The sequence below is a fragment of the Canis aureus genome, chromosome 19 (assembly GCF_053574225.1).
Source record: "Canis aureus isolate CA01 chromosome 19, VMU_Caureus_v.1.0, whole genome shotgun sequence".
In the NCBI taxonomy this organism is placed as follows: domain Eukaryota; kingdom Metazoa; phylum Chordata; class Mammalia; order Carnivora; family Canidae; genus Canis; species Canis aureus.
Window position 1 is genome coordinate 9,294,247 of NC_135629.1, and position 18,453 is coordinate 9,312,699.

Here is an 18,453-nt window from a genome sequence, read left to right on the forward strand (position 1 = left end):
AAGGATTTGGTGATCCGATGTGGGAGAGAGAAAATGTAGTGGGTAGAGAAAGGGACAAAGAAGAACTGCTGGTTTCTGGCTCAGACACTGGTGGTACCATTTACATACCACTGGCAAAGCCGAAGGAGCAGCGGTGAGGATGATACATTCCATTTTGGATGTGATGTGTCTGAAGTGTCAAGGACACACCTAAGGAACTGCTGAGTAGGCAGCTGGATATAAATGCCAGTAGCTCCGAAGATAAATTTCAGCACAAATTTAAGCTTGGGTGAGATTGCCCAGAAAACCTGTATAACAGGAGGAGGAGCCAGGGCCCAGCCTTGAGGAACATAAGCATTTAAGGGACACCTCTCCCTCATTTCTATTTTCATTCATGCTGTGCCTTCCAGTCCCCCTTTTTTTCTTTTTTTCCAGCCCCTTTCTTTACCTCCCAAAAGGCCATCTATCCGTCAGGGCCCTATGAAGTCCCATTGCTTCCACAAAATATCTCTAAATATCCCAGCTCAAAATGTATTCAGCTCTTTAACATATAACCTGGAATTTATCCACAAATTGTTCAGTTAACATTCTTTTTTAAGATTTTTTTTTAAGATTTTATTTATTTATTCATCACACACACACACACACACACACAGACACACAGAAGCAGAGACACAGGCCGAGGGAGACAGGTCCATGCAGGGAGCCTGACGTGGGACTTGATCTTGGGTCTCTAGGATCAGGCCCTGGGCTGGAGGCAGCACTAAACCACTGAGCTACCTGGGCTGCCTAGATTTTATTTTGAAGTAATCTAGAGAATACACCCAATGTTGGGCTCCAACTCACAGCCCTGAGATCAAGAGTCTCATGCTCCACCACGAGCCAGTCAGGTGCCCCAGTAACAACTTAAGTAACAGTCCCTCCAATGTTATTATAGAAAGGCTGCCAGCAAAGCTGGCTAAGAATCAGATGACTAGATCTGTTACAGGTTAGCCAATATCTATTCACCTAATTTTCAAATAGTTAATCGTGGTCATATAAGACACAGAGGGTACAAGATAAAATGAAATGATGCAGATAAAAACACTCCAAAAACAACTCCCAAGTACCATATATACAGAAGACTTTTGAAGCCCTTTTCTTCTTTTCTCTACCTCAGTGCCCTGGTGACTGTCAAATAAAACAAGTGCATACTTGATTATTTCTACCTACTATCTGCCACTTACTCACCAAGCAAAAAGCCCATGAAAAATCTGTAGCAGCCTCTGATAGCATGACGACATCATGTGGTACTCCTCAACTTTTGTTCTTGGGCCATCAACTACACCTTGATTTTCAGCAGCTAAGCACTGAAAAGGAAAAATGTTTTTAAGAGAGTTGTTTTGGCAATTGCCCTCATTTTCCTTCAATATTTCTCAGTCAAAAATGAAATATCTTGTTCACTTAGTAATTTCTAAATTTTTTTTTTAAGATTTATTTATTCATTTGAGAAAGAGCGCACAAGTGCAAGCGAGCTAGGGGAGGAGCAGAGGGAGAGAATCTTCAAACAGATTTCCTGCCAAGCACAGAGCCCTACACAGGCCCGATCCCAGGATCCACGAGATCATGACCAGATCAGAAATCAAGAGTCAGACACTTAACTAAGCCACCCAGGTGCCCCAGAAATTTCTAAATTTCTATAATGATAAGATAGGCTGCTGACCTGAAAATAGTTGTGAATGTTCTCCAGATGGTTACACATTGGAGTCAGCAGCTGAACAATACTATGAGCAACTTCTTGGGCAGATCTCTGATGGAGATGTGAGAATCCAATATTCCGGTTTCCTTTACTCTGTAATAAATTCAGAGTTACTGCGGAAGAAACTGCTGGATAGCTTCTCTGAAACTAAGAGTTTGTTAAGGAGTTTAGTCAGAATGGTATCACAAGATAGGAGTGGACAGAAGAAGCTGGTTGCTTGCCTAAAACTCTATTCTGACAGAGGGATCTTGTTCCATCTTCAAATCACGAAGAGATTGGCTTTTATAGAGTACAATGTTTGAGTGACAAGTACAAACCTGTATTACTAATGAGATAAAGCTCATACAAAAATAGATATCATCTAGGCTGGTAAGAACATTGAGCAACTGATGAAGACAAACAAAAAATCAAATAACTGGATATACTGTTTAAATGTTTTCACCTAAAACCTTCATGTTTTGTTGCTAGTATCATCCAACTGCTTCACCAGATGCTATGTGTACATTTGTACATTATAGACACATGTGAAGTTCTGGCCTTCTCTAGATAGCCAACTACTACTACACTGAGGCTTGGGCATGGGCTAAGTTTGGGAGGCTTTTTTTTTTAAGTTTTATTTATTTGAGAAAGAAGAAGAGAGAACAGGGAGAGGAACAGAGGGGGAAGGACAAGCAGACTACCCCTTGAGCAGGGAGCCCAATGTGGGGCTCGATCCCAGGACCCTGAGATCATGACCTGAGCCAAAGGCAGACACCCAACCCCCTGAGCCACCCAGGCACCCCTGGGAGGCTTTTAAAAGCAAAATCCAGGGGTCCCTGGGTGGTGCAGCGGTTTAGCGCCTGCCTTTGCCCAGGGCGCGATCCTGGAGACCCGGGATCGAATCCCACGTCGGGCTCCCGGTGCATGGAGCCTGCTTCTCCCTCTGCCTGTGTCTCTGCCTCTCTCTCTCTCTCTCTCTCTCTCTCTCTGTGTGACTATCGTAAATAAATAAAAATTTAAAAATAAATAAATAAAAGCAAAATCCAAGTAAAGAACAGGATTTAGGAATGCTCAGGGCATTTAGAAATATATATCCTGTTTGGGGTGGCTTTTTTTATTTCTCTGTTTCAGAGTTCCTCTCTCTCTCTCTTTTTAAGATTTTATTTATTTATTCATGAGAGATACAGAAAGAGAGGCAGAGACACAGAGGGAGAAGCAGGCTCCTCAGAGGGAGCCCAATGCAGAACTCAATCCCCAGACCTTGGATCAGGCCCTGAGCTGAAGGCAAACACTCAACCACTTAGCCACCCAGGTGCCCCAGAGTTCCTTTCTAAAGCACAGTGAGTAGGCTCTGGAAATGAGGCTGCCACCATGCTTACTCCAGTGACCCAACACAATGCCAGAGAAAGGGACAAGTTATTCATTAAGGCCAGGGTTTATGCTTCTGCCTATACCAACCTTGAGGAAGGGGATTCTCTTGGCAACAGAAGGTGTCAGCATATTCTCCAGTTTCTGGGAGAGATCTTCCAGCAAGAAAAGCAGCTCAGGGGGCTGGAGTTGCACAACTTCTGTAGCCTGTCACAAAGAGGAAAGAAAGGATAACTCCAAGCATGTCCTAGCCATCTTTTTGGAGGAACACATTTCATGTTTACTCTTCCCAATAGCTAAAGAATCTGACTGTTTCAAAAAAGGGGGGAAATTTCCCCGCTTCATATAAATGGCTGTTGTACTGTCAACAAATCAAAAAGTCAAGCATTCCCAAAGTAAAACGAATTTCAAATTATTAAAATAGGGATCCAAGGGAGTATAGTTTTAGAAGACATACTTTTTTCTCTAGAAGTAAATGTCTCTCTGTATCCTTCGAGCTGTGGACTCAAGGTGCATTTCCTAAGTACCCTGGGTTAAAAAACGACTAATTCAAAGGAAATTCATTTTTTCTCTGTTCATTAAATAATCCTTTCATATTTTCTTTCCCTTAATGTTTTGCTACTATTAACTCTGTGCTGGGTCCCTATAAAGGTATAACACTACTAGAAGCAGAATGAGCCAAATGCAATCTCATTTCAAACTGTTCATGCAAAAGAACATTTATGGAGAATCTCTAAGCTGATGTAGAACTGGGGTTGGATGGGGGTAGATACTGTCTATACTGTGAAGGAGCTTAAATTCTTATAAAAATCTATGGTAAATTCCATAATATTTGTCTTTTTAGTTTTTTAATTTTATTTTTCTTCCTACAAGATTTTTTAAAATTTAAATTCAATTAATTAACGTATATATATTATTAGTTTCAGAGGTAGAATTCAGTGATTCATCAGTCTTATATAAATAATATCCAGCACTCATTATGTCACTTGCTCTCCTTAACGTTCATCATCCAGTTACCCCATCTCCCTATGCTATTTTTTTTTAAAGTAAGCTCTAGGCCCAACATGGGGGCTTGAGCTTAGAACCAGAAGATCAAGAGTTGTCTGCTTTAACAAATGAGCCAGCCAGGTGCCCCTATATTTTTTTAACCTGGAGAAACTACTCTCGTGAAATCCCATATCAAAAGTTACCTTTTCTGAAAATGTGGTCTACTTCCAACTTCATTATAAATACCATTCTCTCCTCAGAGTTTCACTGGTACTTGGTTCAGACCTTTAATACAGCACATATTGCTAGTTATGTCTGCTTCCTTTATTAGGTTATGAGCTATATAAAAGCTAGCATCATGCTGTATGCACTACTGTATTGCCAATGTCTGTATTAGTGGCACACATAATACAGGCCTGGATAAGCATCTGATGAATGCTGAACAAACGTCATTAAACAGTGAAAACAGTATTAACCTTTATAAACCAGAACAGTGCTTCTCTGCAAGAGTAATCTAAATAGCCTATTAGTAGTAACCTAAGATAAGGATCACATCATTAGCATGATCTTTCATAATGTCTAACAGATTGTAAAAAACTTAGATTTAGGGGCACCTGGGGTGGCTCAGTTGGTTAAACATCTGCCTTTGGCTCAGGTCATGATCTCAGGGTCCTGGGGTCAAGCCCCATGTCAAGACTCCCTGCTTCTCCCTCTCCCTTTGACCCTCTTCCCCGCTTGTGCTCTCTGTCTCAAGAAAAATAAATAAAATCTTAAAAAACAACAACAACAACCAAGCTTAGATTTATAAACATCAAGATGATGAGGGTTGATACAGCATGTGACTCTTTTCTTTTTAATTTTATTTACTCATGAGAACATACAGAGAGGAGAGAGACAGGCAGAGGGAGAAGCAGGCTCCATGCAGGGAACCCGGATCTCCAGGATCACGCTCTGGGCCAAAGGTGGTGCTAAACTGCTAAGCCACCCAGGCTGCCCCCCTTTAAAAAAAAAAAAAAAAAAAAAAGATTTCATTTATTTATTCATGAGAGACACAGAGACAGAGAGAGGCAGAGACATAGGCAGAGAAAGAAGCAGGCTCCATTCAGGAAGCCCGATATGGGACTTGATCCCAGGACTCCAGGATCACGTCCTGAGCCGAAGGCAGATGCTCAACTACTGAGCAACCCAGGCATCTTGAGCATGACTCTTGATCTCCAGGTCATGAGTTCAAGCCCCACAATGGGCCTAGAGCTTACTTTAAAAATAAACTAATTAATTAATTAGGTTGTTTACCTTAAATAAAAGATTATGAGTATGATTATTCATTTACTTTCACTATATATAAAACCTTTGGAAGCCAGAGTCCACCTTCTCTCAGTGCCATGGTGCTCTTTTTATTTTTTTTTATTTTATTTTATTTTATTTTTTTTCATGGTGCTCTTTTTAAAATAAGAACAAAGCTGACATTTTTTTTTAAAGATTTATTTACTTAGGGGGATCCCTGGGTGGCTCAGTGGTTTAACATCTGCCTTCGGCCCAGGGTGTGATCCTGGAGTTCCAGGATCAAGTCCCACATCGGGCTCCCTGCATGGAACCTGCTTTTCCCTCTGCCTATATCTCTGCCTCTCTCTCTCACTTTGTGTCTCCCATGAATAAATAAATAAAATCTTAAAAAAAAAAAAAAAAGAAAAAAAGATTTACTTATTAGAGAGAGAGCGAGAGAGAGAGAGAGCATGCACATGTGTGCACGCATTGCAAGCATGAATGGGAGGGGTGGGGAGAGGGAGAAAGAACCCCAAGCAGACTCCTGAGTCTGACATAGGGCTCCATTTCAAAACCTTCAGATTGCAACCCAAGCTGAAACCAAGACTCGGATGCTTAACCAACTGTGCCACCCAGGTACCCTGGGCTGAAAAATTTTCTGAAACAAGATTAAATTCTAGAATCTCAGCTCTGTCACTTACTTCAGTGTGCATTTCAGTATCTAAGATGAACTTGGTCACAAGCCCACAATGCAGAATAGAGAAGACCTCAATGTCCAGTTCTCGGAAAAAAGCATGGTAATTCTGTAGTGACACTGATGTCCTTTCTTCTTTCCCTTTGAACTCCTGGACAGAAAGCAGCAGCAAACAACAGAATAAATAAGGCTTCCATATTAGCCTGATTTTTCATGAAGACTTCAAATTATAATTATGCATTCATTTGATGCAAAAGTTACTTTTTTAGCTAACCACCACCTTCCTTTCACCAAAGTCCCTAAGTATTCCTGAGACAAAAGCACCTAATTTAAAATTGGGATATGGGTCACATACTAAGACCTTTGGTTGGCTTCCATTTAGGAATGAACTACTAGACAAACAAAGGTATTATGGCATGGTACAGAAAATGATGAGCTTTGGTACCAGAAAGGTCTGACTTCAAATCCTTGCTCAAGCCTTATTGACCGTGTGACCTTAGGCAAGCCACTTACCCTTTCTGAGTCTTAGTTTCCTTACCTATTAAATATAGATATTACTATCAATCCTTGGTTTTTAGACGATTATAGGAACTATATATAACATACAATAAACAGTAGCTAGAAACCAGAAATAATTAGGGTCCATGTGGCTTAGGCAATATCACAAACATGTAACCTACTCTGTGATTGGTAGTTACAGGAAAAAGGAACTACTGTTTATTAATTATCAGAAATTGTCCTAAGCATTTCATGTTATCTCAATTCACTGAGAAGTTGATAATCTGGGATCAGAGGGCGAAAGAGGCTAAAAGAGGTACATCTAAAACTATGTCCTAAAACAGAATCTGATAAATGCTACAAGAAAGAATTCAAAGTACTGTTGAAATATAAAAAAGGGAATGACACATTCAAGAAAATGACTAGAAAAAAGTTTGTGTTAGTGATAAGGACTGAGTCTAACCCTAACTCTGCTACTGGGAGGATCGCTGCCCCAGAGCCGAGAGAATTCATTCCCTCTCTTTTCTCTAATTTTTCTCTCTGTAAAATGCAGAGATGATTCTGGACCCCTGCTAATCTTACTGGCTGTCACACACCTTCATGGTAACCCATTATTCCAGTACCTTTTCCAGTTGGCTTCTATTAGACGGTGTAGGGTCACATTCTGAACTATCTTCCTTTGAAAGTGTATCAGGGGAGGATGTTTTGCTGCCATCTGCTTTCCGTTTCTTTCCTCCTTTTGTTTCAAAAACAGAAAAGTGACTCAAATAATCAATAATCATGTTTGTTAAATATCACTGCCTTCAGGAAACACCCTGAAGACTCCCTAGGGGTAGAGAAGGTAATTTTATAACTCTACATTATAGTTCTTTTTATAACAATGCCAAAGAAGGAGTTCAGTGACATCATCTCTCCAGTTACTGATGCCTTGGTTAGGTGAACACAGTGTAGCTCCTACGGAGACACAGAATAATAAGAAAAAAACATACCTATCTTTCCTTGTTTTCTGATTTTTGCTGAAATAGCAGCAGTAGTAGGAGGTGTTACATCTAAAGTTTCCAAGTCAAAATTTGCAAGGGGAGGAACATAGTCTGGGGTGACTGGAAAAGAGAGGAGACAGAAGTTCAATGTATACCAACCACACAGCACTATTAGATTTAGAATGCACCACCTGATTGGTCAAAAATCAACTTCCAGAACCAAGTATGGCTGAATGCCTATAGGAGACATTCAAGTTATCTGACATTAATGATATAAAATATTGGGGGATCCCTGGGTGGCTCAGTGGTTTAACACCTGCCTTTGGTCCAGAGTGTGATCCTGAAGTCCCGGGATCAAGTCCCACATCAGGCTCCCTGCATGGAGCCTGCTTCTCCCTCTGCCTATGTCTCTGCCTCTCTCTCTCTCTCTGTGTCTTTCATGAATAATGAAATAAAATCTTAAAAAAAATAATAATGATATAAAATATCCAAGCAGATAAGAACTAAAAATAAATTAACCCTTATTTAAAATCTGAAGACATCATCATTATTATTTTTAAAGATTTTATTTATTTATTCATGAGAGACAGATAAAGAGAGAGAGAGAGGCAGGCAGAGACACAGGCAGAGGGAGAAGCAGGCTCTAGGCAGGGAGCCTGATGTGGGACTCGATCCTGGGACTTCAGGATCACGGCCTGGGCCAAAGGCAGGGACTAAACCGCTGAGCCACCCAGGGATCCTAAAATCTAAAGATACTAATATTTGGTCACATAGAAGTTTGTTTTACACACAATTACTTAAATGAGGGCCTGATAGAGGCTCTATGTTTTCCCCAGAGAATCTACCTAGCACTTTGAACAAGTTTATTTAATGGTCAGAAGGTATTAAGAGACCTTTCAGCTTTACTCCTGGTTCATAACTATGTTCAGGAAAGCAAAGGGCACTGAAAGGTTGACATCTAAATAAGAAAAGTTACCTTATAAAAGGCTCGACCAATGCTATTTTTTATTTTCTTAAGCAAAGAAGAACATTTTTTAAAATCTTGTTGAGCATACTTTTTCTTATCCCAGATGAGTAGGGGATGGCTATCATTGAGCTTGGCTTAAAAGTGAAATTATCTCCTCACTGCCATCCTAGCAAAGGTACCATAATAAGACACTTTTCCTTACCTGCCAAGTACTTTTCCAGGATTCTCTGAAGCTCCACAATATGCTTTAATCGGGTGAGCACCTTCCCCTTCATCTCAGGTGATGTTTGCTGGCAAAAGGCATTTACAACCTGGAAAAGTACAAATTGTATTCTCATACTTGGAATGGTTCCAATTTTAACCTTGTTTGCATCATTTATCCAGAGCTAAAAAAATGCTATTCAGCACTAGGATCTGTGAGTTTAGTCTGTAAATGTAAAGGTGTTCTCAAAAGATGCTACAGAGGTATAGAAAAGCCTTGAGTTGGGATGCCTGTATGGCTCAGCAGTTGCGCTCTGCTTTCGGCTCAGGGTGTGATCCTGGGGTTCAGGAATCAAGTCCCACATCGGACTCCCTGAGGGGAACCAGCTTCTCCCTTTGCCTGTGTCTCTGCCTCTCTGTGTCTCTCATGAATAAATAAATAAAATCTTTAAAAAAATAAAAAAGAAAGAAAGAAAAGCCCTGAGCCAATACAAGAGATCTGACTTTTAATCCTAGTTCTACTGATGTCTAATTAAGTAACAAGTGGAATAGTATAGTGACTAGAGAGCACACACTTTGATGAAACAAGTCCTACACTGCTACTAGCTGTATGACCCTAGCCAGGTCATTATTAGCCTTTCTGAGTTTTTACCTCTTCAACTATAAAATGAGAATGCAGTTGTTATATGGATTAAATAATGTAAATAAAGAAATAAGGGGACACCTGGGCGGCTCAGTGGTTGAGTGTCGGCCTTTGGCTCAGGGCATGATCCCAGGATCCAGGATTGAGTCCCACATCAAGTCAAGCTCCTTGCAGAAAGCTTGCTTCTCCCTCTGCCTGTGTCTCTGCCTCTGTCTCTCCCCACTCCCCTGTGTCTCTCATGAATAAATAAATCTTAAAAAAAAAAAAAGCCCAGTTTTTTCACAATGTAAGTACTTGATTATTTTTACTGACTTTGAACTCTCTGTATCTGTGACTGCATAGGTGTAAAACAAGGATAATAATACCTGTCCTGCCTACATTATAATTGTGAGGATAAGAAGAGATCATTTCAGTGAACATTCTTCGAAATAATATGCATTAGAAAGGAAGTGAGATATAAATATAAGATATTACTGTTGTTTTCATGTTTCACTATCGAGGATTTCACTAAGCACAAAAATTCCAAAGGAAGGGGAAAACCATCACTCACTTGATCTCACTGAATCGAATAATGAAGCACATACCCATGCAAAGGGTGAATCACATTTTCACAATGGAGGAGGTGAGTTTATTTCAGGCAAAAGGAAAAATACAACAAAAAGGCTTGAACTAGTAAAGTATGAACAACATTAGGTGAATTCTAAGTATTCTGATTTGGCTACACCAAAACGTACATATAGCTGGGGGAAAATGGGACATGACAGCTGGAAAAGCACATAAGGGTTAGTGTTTAGTAGAGACTTTTGAGTCCCATGAGAACCAAGAAATAGTTTCAAGAAGAACTACAGACAATAGGTGAAATGTTCTATTAACTCTGCTTACCTCTCGGAACCAGTTGAGAGTAAGAAATATGAGTGAACACATGAATGAATGCTCTTTAACAGACATGGACTCCAGCCTCTCTCCTGGCTCCAGGTCAGTGAGGAATATAGGACAATCTGAAAGAAAAGAACAAACATTTTTAACTCTCTTTATTTCAAGTCAATGGAACCTGGATGCTACCCCTAGAGCCACCTACTTCTCCTTCTACTTACTTTCCCCTTTAACTTGTATTTGAAAGTCAAGCTTTGGTTAGTCTCAAAATTACTGCCATATCATGTAGCAAAATTAAATATAATTAAGAAGTACTTGCAAAACTAGAGGCGAGGGCCAGAAAGCAATGAGGAACTATGATGATGACTGATTTGTCAACATGACAGAAATCTGTACGTATTATTTTGTCTTTGGAGTTCAATTATTACTGCTATTCTACACTGTGGAGTTAAAAAATTCCTTCCCACATACACTATGTACTGGTTTGTTCCTTCCTTAAGATTATCAAAGAAAGGTTACAAAGAAGAAAGGATGTGATAACTTCATCCTATACCTAATAAACCATCAATCTCCTCCAAGTTTCCATCATGTTGTCTCTCCACACAAAGTCTCAGTAACCGGAAATAGGGAGCCAGGCACAACGGAGACACCACTCTGGGAAGGAAAAGTCCATTTCTAAATAATACTTTATAAGTGTATTAGAACATGTTTATAGGGAGCCTAACCTTATAATCAAAGAGTTTTGCCCCAAATAAATGTCTACTTTTAAGAAATATGTCAAGGGGGAACCCTGGGTGGCGCAGCGGTTTGGCGCCTGCCTTTGGCCCAGGGCGCGATCCTGGAGACCCGGGATCGAGTCCCACGTCGGGCTCCCGGTGCATGGAGCCTGCTTCTCCCTCTGCCTGTGTCTCTGCCTCTCTCTCTCTCTCTGTCTCTCTGTTACTATCATAAATAAATAAAAATTAAAAAAAAAATTAAAGAAATATGTCAAGGAATTTAATGGATGCTCAACAAATAAACAATGAACTAATGTGGAAGAAGGCAGGGGCTGAATAAAGTGATTATCTGTGAGTTACTAGAAGCAGAAATAAGATGGAAAGAGGGAGGGAAAGTGGCAAAGGCAAACAAGTATGTTAATTGGAGAAAGGAACAGAAACACAAACAGCCTCACTAGAGTTGTTGGCTTTCATGAGGCAATGCAAACCCCAACCACAGGGTCCAAGAAAAAACAAGGAATCTCCCTCATCCTTGCTAATCCCTCCAAATACCACCTAAGGAGAAACCCCTCCCCTTTTTAAAGATTTTATTTATTTGAGAATGAAAGTGAGAGAGAATGAGAGAGAGAGAAAGAGAAACATGAGCAAGGCAAGCAGCAGAGAGAGAGAGAGAGAGAGAGAGAGAGAAGCAGACCCCCTGCCAAGCAGGAAGCCCCATGCAGGGCTCAATCCCTAAACCCTGGGATCATGACCTGAGCTGAAGGCAGACACTTAACTGACTGAGCCACCCAGGCACCCCAGAAACCCTTTTCCATCAAGTTCTCAACAGACTGCAAAAAGTGTGGAATACCCCATAAACATTCAAAACAACAACAGAAGTTTTAGAAGACAAAGTACACTGACTTTTGATCTGATTCCTTTGAAGTCATTCTACCCCCATCTTTTGCAAAGTCCTGAGAGAACATCAGTGGTAGGAGGTTGATGACGATCCCATCATGACTACTGTATTCTTCTAGTCCATAGAGAGCTTTCACAGGAAATGGATAGTCACTGTGGAGAGAACCCAGAATTTGATGCCCCAAGAGTATGCATGTTCACATGGGAATCCGTTAGAACAAACCAACCTTCCCTCTTATGAGAAGAAATGAGAAAGAGAAAGAACAAGTGGAAGCTTTTAGCAATTCTGGACCTGGGGTGTTGGGAAGAAAGAAGACTGGGCAAGACTTGGCAGAGGTCAAGAGTCTTCTAGTGTTTGTACCAACTACTGACATAATTTCTTCACCAGTACAATCAAGTTAGTGGGTCTACAGTACTTACCCTTCTGGAGAAACACAGAAATCCACCACAAAGGCATCCTGGAAATCATTGAGGATGGTCTGCCCAACCCATTCCTTCAGAAAGTAAGCACAAACAAACAAGGCTATATAGGCCATGGTATACTTGCTGTAGAGCCTAGACAAACTAATACTCTTTCTAAGCCTTAGTTTCCTCATTTCTCTTTTTTAAAAAGATTTTATTTGAGAGAGAGAGAGAGAGAGAGAGAGAGGAGGAGAGCACAAGTAGGGGGAGGGAGACAGGGAGAAGCAGACTCCTCCCCATTGAGCAGAGAGTCTGATGCAGGGCTTGATCCCAGGACACTGGGATCATGACCTGAGCCAAAGGTAGAAGCTTAACTGACTGAGACACGCAGACGCCCCAGTTTCCTCATTTCTAAGAAGAGAATAACATTATTATGTGCCCCATTATGAAGTGGAAAACATATAACACGTGAAAAATGCTTAACACAGTCCCTGGCATAGAATACATAGTGGCTATCAACAACATCAACAATACTATTATAATCCTCACTGTTACTATTACTATTGTTATTATGTGAAGGAGGCCTCAGTGGTGAAGCTGGAGTTAGGGCAAGTCAGAACAGCCTTCCCAACTAGAACATGGGAGAGCTCATAGGATGATCTATTTTTTTTTAATTTTTATTTATTTATGATAGTCAGAGAGAGAGAGAGAGAGAGAGAGAGAGAGAGAGAGGGGCAGAGACACAGGCAGAGGGAGAAGCAGGCTCCATGCACCAGGAGCCCAACGTGGGATTCGATCCCGGGTCTCCAGGATTGCGCCCTGGGCCAAAGGCAGGCGCCAAACCGCTGCGCCACCCAGGGATCCCCAGGATGATCTATTTTTGCACTGTAACAGACAGAAGGTCTTGAAGAATGTGGAATAAAAAGCATTTTCCCTGCTTCACTGCTTTAAGAAAAGATTCTGGGCCTTACCAGGGCTTTTGGAGCCAGCTTTCCTCCTTGGATTAGATTAGCAAATTCATCATAATAAAGTGCAGAGGCCTGGGGAGACTGCTCACTGCAAGAATGAACTAACTGAAGCAAGGAGGTCACCTGGAGTAGCCAAAGAGAAAGAGTAAACTGGGCTGCCAACTGGGCTGCCAACATTTCCTAAACACCATTCACCCCATTTAGTAGTAAGTTTCTCCTTCCAATTTCACTGGCAAAGCTCTTACTACCACTCACCTGAGGTTTTCCTGAGCTTCCTGCCAAGCCCAACTCTTTCTAATATCTCTTCTCCAATTCATTGGAAATATAAAACTGGATTAATTTTTCTATCGCAAAGCTTTGGTTATGTCATGTCTATGCTAAGAAACCCTTAAAGACTGCTACTATGTAAAAAATTAAGTCAAAATATCTTGATTCACATTCAAGGAAGGCACTCTGTTTTCTACCTCTGAACTAGCTTTATCTCCAATTCTCCAGTTGTACACTTACTTGTCCCTATGCTGTTTGCTATTCTATGAACATGGCTCACTTTCTTGCTCTATAGGAATTTACAACTTAATTAAGAAAGTTAGATAAATACAGAAATAAATGGAACCCATGCCATCAGATTCTAGGTGCCATAAGAGTGGTACAAATCACAAAAGCCATGAATTCAGGAAAACATATTTTGGAAAAAAAAAAAGAAAAAAAAAAGCACTCTTTCTGGTAAACTGACAGTGACCAGATGCAATTCCTCAGTTATTCATAATCATATCCAACTACATTATAAGAACTCACCTGTGTGTACTCTTCATTGCTCAGGTCTGTTCTCCCTTGGGTCAAATTTGAAGATCTACTTTAAAAATAAGGAATTTTAGCTTCACTTTTACAATATTTTGTAAGAACTGGCAATAAGTGTATGAATCCTGCCATCCCTGGGATGTGGGTGGAGATAAAAGTGCATGAAGGCACAGAGGACTATTTATATACAAAATGTGGATTAGAGCAAACAATGCAGATCTCAGTTTTTTTTCAGGGCACACTAAATTAGTAATAACCTAAGAACAAGCACTGGGCACCGCTCTAAGCAGTTAATGCTCTCAAGTGGTATGGCTCTAAAGAATGAACTCTTAACCAGTACACTATGTAGCCTCCATGAATTACTAATGCCAATTCTAAGAATGTCTCCTGAGGTCCCAGGAATTCCTAACAAATTATCTCTAAGGAGCATGAACTGAAATCCAAAGTCATTTTGCAATGGCAACATCTTATCAAGACCCAACTCTGATGCTCCTTTAGGTGCTACAATTGTGACATCAAAGTGCAAGGGCGGAAAAAAAATCCACAAGAAGACCTTATTTGTATCCAACAGAATGATGTCCCAGACAGCGTAACTCAGTAATGGAGAAACCTATAATTCTAGTGCCTGGGAGAGGTGCTAATGCAGGAAAAATGCATTCCAGGATATTCTGTTCCCCTTTTGTGGAAACATTTCTACTCTTTTATTTCTTAACAATCCCCGGTTTTTAACCATCAGACTCTAATGATTATGATCACATTCTGTAAAAATTATATGAAGTATTTACAGTCAAAATTAGAAGGGAGAATGGAAAAGTTGCAACAAACATTTGCTTACTACTCTTATTCTGGGTTTAATGCTTAACATTATAATGACATCTACAATGTAATGTAATACTTATTTGTAAAGGGGCAACCTGATTAACTGACCTTGAGCCACAGAAGTCAGAATTTCCATGCATACCTGTCTGCTGCCATGATGCCAGCCATGGTGACAGCACCAATAATACCAATGAGTTTGTATTTGAATACGGTGCTAGAGAGCTGCTTTCGTATCACCAGATGCATATCATCCTGCAAGGAAGACATGGTAGAGAAAGATGAAGATGCTGGAATAGTACAGCAAGAGCCTGTGGGTAATGGAGCCAAAACACCTAAAGCAGCAAGGTTCTACCATCTACTGTGTGGCCTTTTTGCAAGTTATTTCATCTCTGAGTCTCAATTTTTTTCATCTATAAAACGGAGAAGGTTTTGGAAGGATGAGAGACAAATTAAAAAATGTTCTAGAACAGTGTCAGAAATAAAGCAGATGTTCAAAAATAACAGCAGTCATTGTGATTGTTGTAATACTTGCTTGATAAGGATATGTGAATTATTGTAATGTTGATGCCTGCTCAACTAAAATAATAAAATAGAATAGAAAAAAAATACTTAGGAAAATTTACCTAGGAGACAAAAGACTTATACATTAAAACTATAAAACAATGTTGAAAGATATTAAAGAAGACCTAAATAAATGGAAAGATATCCATATTCCTGAATTGGAAGACTTAATATTGTTAAGATAATGATAGTACTCAAAGTGACGTGCACGTTCTTTGTAATCTTTATTAAAATCACAACAGAATTCTTTAGATATAGAAAAACTCATCCTAAAATCCATATGGAATTTCAAGGGACCCCAAATAACCAAAACAATCTTGAAAAAGAACATGTTCTTTAAAATTTCAATTTTGGAATTATTACAATCTTTCAATTTCAAGATTACTATGAAGCCACAGCAATTAAGATAGTGTGCTACCTGCATAGGAAGCACATACACAAATGGATAGAGACCAGAAATAAACCTTCACATATATGGTCAATTGATTTTCTGTAAAGATGCTAAGATCAAGGACACCTGAGTGGCTCAGTGGTTGAGCATCTGCCTTCAGCTCAGGTCACGATCCTGGGATCCTGGGATAGAGTCCTGCATCAGGCTCCCTGCATGGAGCCAGCTTTCCCCTCTGCCTATGTCTCTGCCTCTCTCCCTGTATCTCTCATGAATGGATAAATAAAACCTTAAAAAAAAAAAAAAAAAAAAAAAGGTGCTAACACCATTCAAATGGGAAGGTATATAGTCTTTTCAATATAAGGTGCTGAAAAAAAAACCACACACACACAAAAGATACTGAAAAAATTTGATACCCACAACCCACACCCACGCAAAATTAAATGAACCCTTACCTTTAACCATACACAAAAATTAACTCAAAATGAATCAACAACCTAAATTTAAGAGCTAAAACTGTAAGACTCTTAGAAGAAAATAAAGGGAAAAATCCTCATGACTTTGAATTGGAGAATGGTTTTTACTAAGTATGACACTAAAAGTACAAGGAACAAAAGAAAAAGATATATTGGGACTTCATCAAAACTCCATCAAAGGGGGATCCCTGGGTGGCTCAGCAGTTTAGCGCTGCCTTCGGGCCAGGGCGTGATCCTGGAGTCCCGGGATCGAGTCCCACGTCGAGCTCCTTGCATGGAGCCTGCTTCTCCCTCTGCCTATGTCTCTGCCTTGCACTCTCTCTCATGAATAAATAAAATCTTAAAAAAAAAAAAAAAAAAAAAACCACTCTATCAAAGGACACTATCAAGAGTGAAAAGACGGGATCCCTGGGTGGCGCAGCGGTTTGGCGCCTGCCTTTGGCCCGGGGCGCGATCCTGGAGACCCAGGATCAAATCCCACGTCAGGCTCCCAGTGCATGGAGCCTGCTTCTCCCTCTGCCTATGTCTCTGCCTCTCTCTCTCTCTCTATCATAAATAATAAATAAAAATTAAAAAAAAAAAAAAAAAAGAGTGAAAAGACAATGAATTTTATTATTACTTTCTTTTTTAGAGAGGGAGAAAGAATCTTAAGCAGGCTCCACATCCAGCATGGATCAAACACAGGGCTTGATCTCACAATCCCGAGATCATGACCTGAGCTGAAATCAGGAGTTGGAAGCTTAACCAACTGAGCCACCTAGACACCCCTCATATTACTATTCACTTATTTTAAGATTTTATTTATTTATTCATGAGAGACACAGAGAGAGAGAGACAGAGACACAGGAAGAGACAGAAGCAGGCTCCATGCAGGGAGCCCAATGTGGTACTCGATCCTGGGACTCCAGGATCACGCCCTGGGCTGAAGGCAGATGCTTAACCGCTCAGCCACCTAGGCGTCCCTCATATGACTAGTATATGTGCTGCCGAAGCAAGCACTCATATGACAAATTTTTTTTTAATTTTTATTTATTTATGATAGTCACAGAGAGAGAGAGAGAGGCAGAGACACAGGCAGAGGGAGAAGCAGGCTCCATGCACCGGGAGCCTGATGTGAGATTCGATCCCGGGTTTCCAGGATCACGCCCTGGGCCAAAGGCAGGCGCCAAACCGCTGCACCACCCAGGGATCCCTCATATGACTATTTAAATGAGGTACCCAGAACTGGCAAATTCAGAGACAGGAAGTAGATTAGAGGTAACCAAGGACTGGAGGAAGGAAAATGGGGAGTTATTGCTTAATGGATGGAGTTTCTGGGATAACAAAAAGTTCTGGATATAGACAATGGTGACAGTTACCACAACATTCTTAATGAACTTAATGCCACTTAAAAATGGGTTAAAATAGTAAAATTTGTTATGTATATTTTACCAACATTAAAAAATAAAATAATGAAGGCAACTGGGTGGCTCAGCCAGTAAAGCATCTGCCTTCGGCTCAGGTCATGACCCCAGGGTCCCGAAATCATGTCCTGCATGGGGCTCCCTGGTCAGCGGGGAGTCAGCTTCTCCCTCTGCTCCTCCCCTCTGCTTGCACATGCATTCTCTCTCTCTCAAATACATAAAAATCTTTAAAATAATGATGTAGCTCTATATTACTGATATGAAGCCATCTCCAAAATACACTGCTAAATGAAACAAGATGCAGAACAAAAGGATAAGGAATGGAATATAGCTAAATACAAATTTGTAAATGTCCAGGACAGCTCAGAAAGCTATAAACTAGTTAAAGGTGATTGCTTTTAGTGAACCAGATGCCTGGAGGACTGATTGCAGGGGAGGGGGGAAACTTATTTTTCACCACCTTCCATACCTTTTGAATTTTGTGCTATGTATGTATATTACCTCGCTTGCTTTTTTTTTTTTTTAATTAACAAAAGGTGTTGGCTGTTCAAAGTCACAGTCCAGTATAGATTACTGCCACGGGGTGGCACTAAAGATACAAAAGAGGTGTGTTATGACTGCAATGTAATCTCCTGTTTCAGTCCTTTTGCCGACTCTCTCAGTGAATGGTGTCCACAAATGAAAGCAAGTCCAGAAGTAGTTCACGACAGATGTAGATGTTCCCTAGAAAACAAGGTCATTCTCTGTGTCCCCACAGCACTCAGTACAGAACCTGAACAGCTTTTTTTACTCAGTTCCACAGTCAGCTGATTACAGACCCATTTCTACCCTAACAGACTTAGCTACTTGAGGGTA

At 40.4% G+C, this 18,453-nt stretch overlaps 1 protein-coding gene across 8 annotated transcripts in view; it reads right to left on the bottom strand.

Moving 5' to 3' along the window:
- FANCD2 (FA complementation group D2) overlaps window positions 1-18,453 on the bottom strand; it is a 57,802-nt gene that overhangs the window by 15,492 nt on the left and 23,857 nt on the right. For 5 of the 8 annotated variants that reach the window (XM_077857830.1, XM_077857832.1, XM_077857833.1 and 2 more), the window contains exons 19-32: window positions 14,913-15,022; window positions 13,949-14,006; window positions 13,157-13,276; window positions 12,204-12,277; window positions 11,790-11,936; window positions 10,724-10,824; window positions 10,180-10,295; window positions 8,656-8,764; window positions 7,496-7,606; window positions 7,130-7,242; window positions 6,016-6,159; window positions 3,155-3,271; window positions 1,682-1,810; window positions 1,210-1,328 (exon numbers count right to left, since the gene is read on the bottom strand). In XM_077857830.1, coding sequence (XP_077713956.1) covers window positions 1,210-1,328; window positions 1,682-1,810; window positions 3,155-3,271; window positions 6,016-6,159; window positions 7,130-7,242; window positions 7,496-7,606; window positions 8,656-8,764; window positions 10,180-10,295; window positions 10,724-10,824; window positions 11,790-11,936; window positions 12,204-12,277; window positions 13,157-13,276; window positions 13,949-14,006; window positions 14,913-15,022 — 1,568 coding nt within the window. Of the gene's footprint in view, window positions 1-1,209; window positions 1,329-1,681; window positions 1,811-3,154; window positions 3,272-6,015; window positions 6,160-7,129; window positions 7,243-7,495; window positions 7,607-8,655; window positions 8,765-10,179; window positions 10,296-10,723; window positions 10,825-11,789; window positions 11,937-12,203; window positions 12,278-13,156; window positions 13,277-13,948; window positions 14,007-14,912; window positions 15,023-17,361; window positions 18,322-18,453 lie in introns of those variants that run through there. The other 3 variants (XM_077857835.1, XR_013357429.1, XM_077857836.1) reach the window with 3 other exon arrangements.